The following is an 11,373-nucleotide window of genomic DNA, read 5'->3' as shown; positions in this document are numbered from 1 at the left end:
TGTGTGTGTGTGTGTGTGTGTGTGTGTGTGTGTGTGTGTGTGTGTGTTCTGGGGGAAGGACAGAGGTTCCCACAGTGCTGAAGCTGTCAGCAGTTGTGTGAAATGCACGTCTTGTGAAACAAACCCGGCATCAGGCATTTGCAGGGCTTTTGAGTCAAAGCTGCTTAATAAGTGCGGGCGTGTGTTTGCTTTTTTCCCCCCAGCTCTGATACCCTTTTGGTCTGGCTTCCTTTTTTCTTTGGACCTTATCTGGAGACGTGTGAAGAGCTGGAGGCCGCATGGGCTGTGTGTTTTGGTGAGCTTGGCCCGTTGGCCTGAGTGCCCGAGCTCTTGGAGGCCCGTGGGGCTGAGCCACGTGGCACCTGTTGGGGCTCCTACTTGGCCGAGCGTCCCTGGCAGAGCAGCGGCGGTGGCAGCTGGAGCAGGGCCCTGTGTCCAAATGCCTGAGAAGACCATTTCCTGGCTGGGCTGGGTGCACAGGCGGCAGGGTTTGTGAGGCAAATCCTGACGATTTAGGGACCAACCAACCGTTTTATTGCCAGGGCTCATGCGGGGGGGAAAACTCCTTGTGATTTGAGGAGCTGGTAGAGAAGTCAATGGTGACAGCAGTATATTTGTTACCCGGGTTTCTGGAATGGGGTCTTCCTGACAGTTTTCTAGCCATCTGATCGTGCAGACTTCATGCCAGCCTGGACCAAAACCACAGGCTCTCCCTGTTACCTGCCCTTCCCCACGTGCGTGCGTTCCTGTGCACATGCCTGCACGTAAACACAGAATTATTTACAGACGTGGCTTTCCAGAAATTCACTTACAGGTATTCCCTATGTTTGTTTAGAGTTTCATCCCACACTGAAACGATTACCTGAGAAATGATTGAGGGGAGCTGAGAGCCCATTGCAAATGACTGTAGATGGATTTGATACACTTTTGGAGTAGGAGGGAAAGAGTTAATAGCCAAGATTGAAAACATTTGTAGGGAGGGGCTGTTTTTGATTATGGAACTCAAACTCACTTGCTGAGTTTGGGAGAAACTCGGGCCCAGGGAGGTTAGTGTACAGTGGCGGAACAAGGATTCTGGACGCTTTTCCGTGTTTTGATGAAAGACTGTATTAAAAGCAGTGTTTGTTGCAAGTCCCTGAATAACAGCACCCCCAGGAGGAAGAAGGTAGAAGATGGTGAGTTTGGGTCCATCTGGGCAGCTTCACAGCTCCAGCCCATGGTTTCTTACACCATGGTTTTCTCATCTTTCACTAAGAGGTCTTCCCTTTGCAGACCTCTGTGCTTGAGGTGGGCAGGAGTGGCTGACCACAGCTGGGCCCTCTGCCCCACTTCTACCCCCTGTAGGGGCTCAAGTGTGGGTGGGAGCCGGGCAGGTGGAGGTGGCACATCAGCAGAGGGTTGCCACCCTGAACACAGGTAAGTGTAAGGGCACGGGATCAGGGTGGGCAAAGGAGAAGTCTCCGGGCAACCCGCACCCTTTTCCAGGAAGCCCCACCACCTCTCTGGGCCCGATCCACTTCCTATTATGAGTTTGTCCTGCCTTTTTCTGGGGTTCTCAATGAAGTTTTATTTGGGTCAAATGTTGCTTGAAACCAGACTGTTGGCCTTTCCTGGAAAACCTCTTGCTTTGGAGAGCATAGCTGGATTTGACCGTAGCAAGATGTGAAAATGCAACTTGTTTTTCCCAAAGCGGCTGCTGACTGGCTCTCAGTCAAGTCTCTTAGGAATCCGGCTTGTGAATCATCCAGAGTCATTGTGAAGCCTGTGTGATCCTGGTCGGCCCCGTGAAAGGCGGACATGTATTGACTCATGCACTCTTTTCTTGATTCTTGTTTTTCCTTCTCTTCTAGTATTAAGGGACATCAGCGAAAGAGGGAGGGACCTTGAGCAGATTTTATCTCAGTACATTACGTTCGTCAAGCCTGCCTTTGAGGAATTCTGCTTGCCAGTGAGTTGTGTTCTTGTTTTTCATTGAATTTAGTCTTTAAAATGTAATCAAACAAATAAAGGTCTGTAAGTTGAGCTCCCTGGCTGGGATTTCACTCATTCCCTCCTCTATCCTCAAGTCCCAAGAAAGGGCAGCCTTTGGTGCTTTGTTTCCTATCACTGTGTTCTCCAAGAGCTCTGTCCTGCCACTCTTTTTCTGGGGTACCCCTTCAGGATCCTGCTGTCTGATTCCAGCAAGCTGTACACTTCTTGCTTGGTAGGCTCATGGTGTGAGACTACCTTTGAGACCACCTCATGGTGTGAGACCCTTTATCGAGGGTGCATCAGTATCCCAGAATAGACTCAGCCACTTGGGTCTTCAGAAGGTCTGTGATGGTTGGAGTACTGGTGTAGGAGCCCTGAGCTACAAGGTATTCCCTTCTGAATCTCTTCTGCCACTACATCTGAGCCCCGTTTCGAGCTTGTCGTTGGTCCCCGTGTAAGTTCCCATTTGGGAGGTTCGCCGTATTGGAACAGGCTTCTGTACTTCTGCCCTAGCACGGGCTCTGTCAGGCCTCCCCACGGCAGCTGGGAACTCTCTAGTGAGGTGGCTTTCAGAGAAGGAAGGGTGAGGACGGTGGAATTCTCAGCTTTTAGCGAATCAGCCCTCAGCCTAGGAAACACCCCAGCTTCTTCATGAAAGACCTGCGAACGTTGAGGGAAGACCTCAGGGACATGAGGTTTGGAATGGTGGGGTTAAGTTCTGAGAGAAAGCGAGAGAGGTTGGGTCTTCGTCTTGTCTTGGGTGATGCCTTCAGGGAGATGAGAGGTGTAGAGTGTGGCCGAGTGTGGGGATTTCTCTGCTTTGCCTAATAATTAACTTCTTTTTCCTCCCATGGAAAAACATGATCCGAAACCGTCTTTCTTTTTTCATTTTTATTGGAGTATAATTGCCTTACAATGTTGTGTTAGTTTCTGCTGTGCAATGAAGTGAATCAACTATACGTGTACCTATATCCCCTCCCTCTTAGACCCCTGCCATCCCTCCCATCTAGGTCACCACCTAGAGCAGCGAGCTGAGCTCCCTGTGCTATGCAGCAGCTTCCCACTAGCTGTCTATTTTACACATGGTAGTGTATGTATGTCAGTCCCAATCTCCCAATTCATCCACCGCACCCCACCCCTGCCCATCCCCCCCACCCCGGGGGGCCTCTTTGTTTCTTTAAGTCTGTTAGTAGGTTTTGCATCAAAACAGACTTGACATTTGTTTCAACCTGGAACCAGGCAGACTTCGAGTCAGCCTGAGTAACGCTGATGCCCTGTTCATTCCCCTGGAGAGGATTGGGTCACAGGATTAGGTTTCTGGGAAGAGGGCAGAAGTGGCTGTGGAGCTGTGAAATTCTATCCATCCATCTGAGGACCTCTCCTGCTCTTTTTAACTTAATAATAAGAATACAGGGCTTCCCTGGTGGTGCAGTGGTTGAGGGTCCGTCTGCCGATGCAGGGGACGCGGGTTCGTGCCCCGGTCTGGGAAGATCCCACATGCTGCGGAGCGGCTGGGCCCGTGAGCCATGGCCGCTGAGCCTGCGTGTCCGGAGCCTGTGCTCCGCAACGGGAGAGGCCACAACAGTGAGAGGCCCACGTACTGCAAAAAAAAAAAAAAAAAAAAAAAAGAATACAAAGTAAACTGATTACTGAACATACATTAGAGTTTACTGCCAACTTTCTGCTGTTTAACTTATTTGTAATGGAGCTCAGAATTTTACGTAAATATTTTCTAGGTTGTTCTACCTGTTCCTCCTATCCAGCCACTCAGCTCAGGGAAAAGCAGCTCATTCCCACGTCAACCAGGAACTTGGGCCTGATAAATTGTCGGCCTGGTTCAAGTTGGTCATCAGTCGCAATTCAACAGTTGTAGCGTGGAAGCTGCACGGAGTACAGATGCCCATGTCCTAAGGCATCGTTTATGTGGTCTCACCAGGACACAAGTTATTTGTAAAATGGTCCACAAAATGTCAGTAAACTTTACAAACAAAAAGAGAGTCTGTGGGCTTTTTTTTCTTTCTTTTTTTTAAGGCTGTGTCGTAACAGAGCCTTTCGGGAAAGTGGTCATCAATGGCGATTACTTCTTTTTGGGTTTACCCTCGTGCTAGATAAACTGTGTATAGAAATCCAAGGTGAATTGCTCCCCTTTAAGTTTGGTCTTACTAACTGATGGTTTTCCTCGTGGTGAAGAGGCAATTATATATTTGGTTTCAAAGACCACGTTCTCTGTGCAGATTGTAAGCTGAAACAATGTTAGATGCTAATGAGAACTCAGGGAAAAGCCAATTTATTATAAATTAGATAACGGGGATAAAATGTATTCTGTTTAAAGCCACAAGCTGCTGCTCTCTGGGGTTGGTAGAAGGCCGGCCCTTTCCCCACATTCCCTTAGAAGAGGGGCTTGGTCCAGCTTCTCTCTTTAATGCATTGTAATGCATTTAATGCATTGTAAATATCTTTCTCCACAGACAAAGAAATACGCTGATGTGATCATTCCTAGAGGTGCAGATAATCTAGGTGAGTCCTCATGGGGTGCCATCCCGCGGGGCATAACTTCTACCCTTTGTCAGTTATACTTTGGAGTAGGATGTGGTAACCAGACAAGGCTCTATAGATGTGGTTGAGCCACTGGCTGCTGCTGTGAGCCAGAAAGGTATTTATACCTATGCATCTGGCCTCGGGGACAGGCCCCTGTGAATATGCATGTACATAAATGGGGACAGGCGTGAACTTGTGCTTCTCTGGCAACAATCAGAGGGCAATAGATTACCTTCTACTGTCATTCCCAGTGATGATACCTGGGTGCCTTGTATCTGAGGCCATTTTTTAGCAAAAGTAGATTTCCTTCTTAATCTAATTTAGAATGACCTGCCACTAAGGTAGCCTTTCCTAAAGGGAAAGGGATTTCTACCACTAGTGCATTTATGCGTTAGCTTTGACTTGTCTAGAAAGTAGGACTATCCCTGGACTTAGGCATAGTGGGGCAGAGTTGAATTGTGAGAATACCCTGTCTTCTCATTCTCTTTAGCATTTATTTCAATTTTCCTCTGTTTAAAAAGTAAAATTTTTGCCGAGCCTTTTGGGAGTTAGTCACAGCAGTGAAAATTTCACTGTATATTTCTTAAGGACAAGGCCATTTTCATTTACATTGCCACAGTGCGCTCATCACATCCAGGACAATTAATATTGACTTAATCTCCTTTAACTTTCCTCAGCCTTTCTTTGTTTTTTATGACACTGACATTTTTGAGGAGTACAGGCCCATTGTTTTGTAGAATGGCACTCAGCTTGGGTTTGCTTTTGTGTCCTCATGATTAGCTTCAGCTTATATAGTCTGGAGAATACCCTGGGGGAGGGGTGTTCTTGGGTCATCGCCTCAGAGAGCACTTGGTGTTTATCCCATTTGGGGTGATGTTAACATTGATCATTTGCTTGAATCATATGATTTATTTCCAAGGCTAAGGAAAGAGAGTCCCGTTTGACCTTTGGAGGAGAGGGCCTTCTGTGGGGTCCCTGTCCTTGGGATGGGGAGCTGCATGGGATGGGGACCCAGTGGAAGGGTCTCACAGCTAATTGATGGTGTCAGAGCGAAGGCCAGACCTCATGTCTACAGAATTTGGGTCGATTGCTTTCATCCAGTCCGTGCCTCTGATCGTGTTCTACGTTGTCCTACTCCGAGAATGCCCCTGCGGGGGTCATATTAGCTCTGATGGAGGCTTGGGGAGGTGGCGTGACCTGCTCGCAAGCAGCAGAGCCAGCTTCCTGGAACAGTTTTTAGCCTTTGGTTCCTGAGTGCCGTCCACCCAAACAGACACACAGCCCCACAGACGTGCTCCCACCCTCCCCGTGTCCCTAACACTCTTCTGGTCTCTGCCCCACAGTGGCCATCAACCTCATCGTGCAGCACATCCAGGACATCCTGAACGGAGGGCTCTCCAAACGGCAGACCAACGGCTATCTCAATGGCTATACCCCTTCACGCAAGAGGCAGGCCTCGGAGTCCAGCAGCCGGCCGCACTGACCCCCGTCTCCTCAGACCCTGGCCCCGATCTCCAAGGGACAGGAGGAGGGGGCAGGAGGCACTGTGCATCTATACATATGGTTTCCTATGACATTGCTGTATTTAAGAAAACACCATGGAGATGAAATGCCTTTTTTTTTTTTTTTTTTTTTTTGGTACTTCGGAGCAGCGAAATGAAACAGAACTTGACCCTGAGCTTAAATGACAAACTGTGCCAACTACTACTGGTGATGCCTAATTATGACTTCAACGTGTAACCAGTTATAAATACATACATATATATATATAGAAAAGGATCTATTTTTGTGTAAATGTACAAATACTGTACAGCTGTTTGCCGTAAGTATTCTGCAGGAGGGCCTGTACTTGAGTGTGTTTTGGGGGCTGGAGCTGGAGTTTCACCAAAGGGAGGTTGCCTGGTGGGTTCCAGGTGGGGCAGGCTCAGGCATCTGGGAGGGAGGCTCACGGCTCGCGGCTCTCAGTGTCTGTGGGTCTCGTTGGAAGTGGAGTTTGGAACTTTTGATCGCTTCCCCTGCCAGATGCCACCTTCTTGGTGCTGGAGCTTTAGGATAATGTTAATGAGAGATCCTCTTTTCTTTTTTTTTTTCTTTTTTTTTTCTTTTTTTTTTTTTGAGTTGAAATTAGACCTCAACTCAAAACTCAAACTCAGGGAAGGGGCCCACTGAGGGGAATGAGTCTTCTGCGTTTTCTTCTTGCCCCTGCCCACCTCTGGCTGCTCGGGTAGCTCCACACTTCCTTCCTTACTCACCCGCTTCTCAGTCTCTCCGAAAGCTAGAGCTGCCTCGCTCTCCTTCCCTGGTGGAGATGTGACGGGGTCGCTTCCTGACTGAGTGGGGAAGGAGGGAGTGGGACTATGCCTGTCGTATCGTCTGAGATGCTGGTGCCTCCCAGGGAAGTCACCCATGAGATTCCTTGGGCTGTCCCCCAAGCTGTGGAGTGCACAGTGGACCCTTGCAGTCTGGGCTTCGGTCGAGGGCCTCTGCTGGCAGCCTGCCCCTCACGGGGTGGCAAGAGAGCTCTGCCGTGTAGGGAGCCTGTAGCTTTTGTTCCCCGAGGCGTGGGGATTTGCAGCGAGGTGAGGATAACGGGGACCATCACTGGCAGCATCACAGCCACATTGATTGACTTACTTACCACGCTGCCGCGTCACGTGGCAGCTGCCGAAAACGAGGGGCGGGGAAGGGGAGTGGCGTTTTTTTGTTTGTTTGTTTTTGTTTTTTTGCGGTACGCGGGCCTCTCACTGTTGTGGCCTCTCCCGCTGCGGAGCACAGGCTCCGGACGCGCAGGCTCAACGGCCATGGCTCACGGGCCCAGGCGCTCCGCGGCATGTGGGATCTTCCCGGACCGGGGCACGAACCCGTGTCCCCCGCATTGCAGGCGGACTCTCAACCACTGCGCCACCAGGGAAAGCCTGGGAGTGGCGTTTTTAAGTCACAAGTTGGAGTCTTGGGCTGAAAACATTTGGGGTGGAGAATTCCAGCTTTTCCGAGGGCTCCCTCTTGGTGCAAACTTCCTTCTTTGCAAGAAGTACGGATTCCTGAAGATTCCTGGTGGGGAGGGGTGGAGGAAGCAGGGGACCAAACGAGAAGGAGGAGGTGTAATTATAGAGGCCTGAAGCGTCACCTTTTAACTGCAGAAGAGCCAGAAGCTTTTCACCTCAGTGTGTTCCATCTCAGTGCTCGGTAGGCTATGCCCTTAGTTATTCCCTTGTGACTGCCACAGCCTGAAACATTTTGGGGAACGCTTCTGCTTCCATTGCTTTCATAGCCCCTTGAGCCATTCAGATGAACTGATGCTGTTAACTCTAGTCACACGGAAGCAAGCAGCACCATGCAGTTTGCCTCCCCTTTTCTGGACTCCATTTGACTCTAACTCCGTTGGGCTGTGTCAAAAAGTCAAACCTAATCCCCAGCAGGGCTTTGCCACCCCTGAGACCTTCAGGAGACTGTGCTGCAGGCTCTGAGGGAGCCCCCCAAGGGCAGCAGCTGCCTGGTTGGAGAAGGGGAGGGTCCTGAGGTGCCTGCTCTGAAGGCCGGTACCTGGCGGGATGGCCAAGTTCTGGAGTGCGTGTTTCCGAGTCAGTATTGATTATCTTTCCAGTCATGCCTTGTGCGGTTCTGAGATGAAGGGTAGATGGCAGGATCCTGAGGACCCAGGGGTCTCCTGCCTTGGTGGGTGGGGCCTGTCTGTGCTCAGGGGAAGCCCGTCCCTGTCTGGGAGAGCCTCGGCCCTTCAGTGGTAGCATGGTCAACTTTACTTGAAGCTCCCAGGTGCCAAACCATTCAGTGCCTTGGCTGTCTATCCCACTGCCTTGGAAGATGGATTCTTCTCATCTCTGAGCCTTGAGTTACTTAGCCGCTTCCTCATCTACTCCTGGTGTTGGGACCAAGCCTCCAGTGTCTCCGAATAGCCCTGTCCCCGCTGGAAGCAGCTCTAGGGCTGCCCCACCTCTGGGTAAAACCATCACCAATTCTTGGTGTCTTGGTTGGGGGCTCACTGGGCCGTGCTGACGACTCCTCTGGTTCTGTGACATAGTACGTCTGGGGCCAGGAGGGGACGGGAAGCTCTGCCTTTGTGTGGTGACCCCAGCGTTTAGCCAACTGAGTATCTGAATTTGAGCTTTCTATGTGGCCAATCCCGGACTTGGTATTTTAAGAGTCACTGGATCTCTGATTCCATTGGAGAGTCAGATAGAGCCATTAGGCCAGAAATCATGACATGAGTCACCTGGGTACCCTTTGCTGTCCAGGGAGGCGACATGGATGAGCAGAGTGGGGCAATGTTGGTCGTGTGTACATGGGAGTCTCTTGTCTTCAGAGATACCCGGTGGTGCTTGCTTCTCCCAGGCTGCGCAGGAATTGTCCAAGGACCATGTGTTTAGGGAACAGGCATTGTGTCGTGGGAAGGCCTGATCCCAAGCTCCTTCACCCCAGTGGAGCTTCTGCTCCCTGGGTTTCTTGTTCTTGGGCAGCCTGAGACCAATAGGGGCAGAGAGCTGGCAGTGTGTATACGGAAGATGCAGTGTTGTGACCTCAGGTGTCCTTTGATTTGGAATGGATAGGGTAGGCCCTCAAAGAGGCAGCGGTCTCTGAAGAACAGGCTGGGGAGGGTGGCAGGGAAAGGTCCCCGGTTCACCCTTCAGAACCTGTTGTCTCTGCAGCAACCCACTGTGGTCTTGGCTGCTGGGCAGTCAAGGACACTGGCTTCTTGCCTCTCCTGGGCTGGCTTGGACACTTGTCTCTGTGTCCAGGGTGGGTTGCCAGTCTCATGAGGCCACTAGGTCAGGCTAAGGCTTGTGTGCGGGAGGGACTGGAGCCCAGCTCGTTTGTGTATCACCTCCTTTGCTGTCCTTGTGAGGTTTCCCTGATTTGACATCCTTGACCAGCACTAGGGCCCAAGGCTATTCGAGGGAAGTAGTAGCCTCTTGCAGGGAAGTGTTTTCCTCTGCCCTGGAGTCTCCCACCTGCCTGTCCACAACCGTGTGGGTGAGGCGGGCTGGGGAGATTCTGGGTCCCAGGGCTGGGCTTCTGAGAAGGGCTGACTGGACCTCTCTGCCACTCCTCTCCTTCACCCTGACCTCAGGGTGGAGTGGGGAAAGTCTCGGTGTCCGAGCAAACGAGAGGGAGAGCAGGCTGAGGAAACCGTCGGGGTGAGCCTGGAGCTGAGTCCCCTTTGATCTTGGTCTCTGGGCCTTCTTCGGCCCTCCTGGGGCAGGGGGCTGGCTACAGGTCAGCATCCGGCCACCCTTAGAGGCAGTGAGTGCCTAGCCAGTCCTGCCTTAGGAACAGAGTGAGTGGTAAATAAAGACGTAGGCTTTCTTTTGGTCTCTTAGATGCTTGCGCTTCCCCCTTTTCTTTCTACTGCCCTGCCTTTACTGTTAGCAGTTACATAAATGACCACATACTCTGTACTTTGCTGTAAATAAAGACTGAACAGAAAAGAACCCACTCTTGCCTTCTTTGTGGTGCTTGGGCCGGAGGAACAGTGGCTGAGGCCAGCGAGCTGAAGGGAAAGTAGCGCCTCCAGGCCTTCGCTGTGTGGATAGGGGCACCAGCCTGCTGTCACTATGCCTCCCCTCCTGGGCTGCACCCAGGCCACCATGTGTGCACTTGTGTGTTTCTGCTCTGCTTCTGAAGCCAGGTCAAGATCCCTGGGAGGCTTCTCTTCGCTGGCTCTGGCCGGCTCTGTTCCCTCTGAGGTCATCCGGTTTGTGCAGTCTCCTCCCTTCCTGCCCTCCCTTCCCCATCCCTTCCTCAACGTTCACAATAAAAGCCAGAACAAAACCTTCTAAATAAAGAAAACTTTATTGGGGTTGGGTGGAGGAAATTTGACATTATGACAATGTGAACAACTTCAGGTTGAATTCACATACATATATGTGTGTGTGATTACCCAGGATGACTATATCTATTTAGTGTATAGTCATACATCAATCAAATGCAGATAATCATCCATCTCTTGTTACTGAAAGATCTAGGTCACCCACCACCGAGGATTTTAAAATAATTAAAGTAATTGGCTTTTGTGCTCCTTGTAGCACCCCGACTCTTCCCCCCGGCCCCCCCTTTTCTCAGCTTCCCTTTCATCCCTTCACCTGCTGCCTCCCAGGCACCCAATGACCCTCATTGATGTGCGGAGTTGCCCTGCTATTTCCAGCCACTTCTTCCAAGGACAGAGGCAAACCCTTCAAGGAATTCAGATCCAAAAGAACTTGGATTTAAGAGGAATCCATCCTCAGAAGGCCGCTGTGTTTTCACATAACACTTAGGTGTGTGTTATCAAGCTCTATTATTACCTGCAGACAGATGAAGACGTGAGTCGTGGTTGTGCAAGCCGCTTTAGCTGCGATCCAGTTTGCTCTGTGCGTTGCTCTCACATTTCCCCTATCTGTGGACCACGTCTGGAGTCCAAGCTTTGCTTGGGACTCTGTTCATTTCTCAGAATTCAGTTCTGCTTCCTTGTTGTAATTTGAGGCACAGTTGAGCGATTTGGTCTGCCTCCCACCCGCCTGTCACAGCATCCTTTGAGCCACTTTCCGCTCTGCATCCTGGACTCACCCTTTTGACGAGTGAGTGCTGCTTTAATCAAACCACGTCGGCTCAGACTGAAAGAAACCTGTTAGGACCTGCATAAAAGTTTTAAAGACAAGAGGTGGAGAAGGAGACCTAGGATGTGGGAAAGCTTTGAGAGGATGGGACCATAGGGATTGATTTCTTTCATCATCTGGTGCTGGGGGCTGTTTAGATTTCTATTTTAAAACAGAGTTTAAACACATTTGCTAAAACCCAGAATGAAGTTAACCTTCGTGCTAAATCTTGGGCTATACCTGCATATATGCTTATGTATCTTTTCAATTACAC

General features: G+C 50.5%; 1 protein-coding gene across 2 annotated transcripts in view; it reads left to right on the top strand.

The window, feature by feature from the left end:
- UCK2 (uridine-cytidine kinase 2) overlaps positions 1 to 10,256 on the top strand; it is a 74,581-nt gene extending 64,325 nt beyond the window's left edge. Inside the window, exons 5-7 of one of the 2 annotated variants that reach the window (XM_029228542.1) lie at positions 1,851 to 1,948; positions 4,440 to 4,488; positions 5,853 to 10,256. In XM_029228542.1, the coding sequence (XP_029084375.1) occupies positions 1,851 to 1,948; positions 4,440 to 4,488; positions 5,853 to 5,992 (287 nt within the window). In that variant the 3' untranslated portion in view covers positions 5,993 to 10,256. The remainder of the gene's footprint in view (positions 1 to 1,850; positions 1,949 to 4,439; positions 4,489 to 5,852) is intronic. The other variant, XM_029228541.1, reaches the window with a different exon arrangement.
- The last annotated feature ends 1,117 nt before the right edge of the window (positions 10,257 to 11,373 follow it).

Source organism: Monodon monoceros, unplaced genomic scaffold, assembly GCF_005190385.1.
Source record: "Monodon monoceros isolate NGI ecotype Baffin Bay Population unplaced genomic scaffold, NGI_Narwhal_1 Super_Scaffold_18, whole genome shotgun sequence".
NCBI classification, from domain to species: domain Eukaryota; kingdom Metazoa; phylum Chordata; class Mammalia; order Artiodactyla; family Monodontidae; genus Monodon; species Monodon monoceros.
The sequence above is the reverse complement of the archived record's forward strand: the minus strand, read 5'-3'. Positions and strand labels throughout refer to the sequence as shown.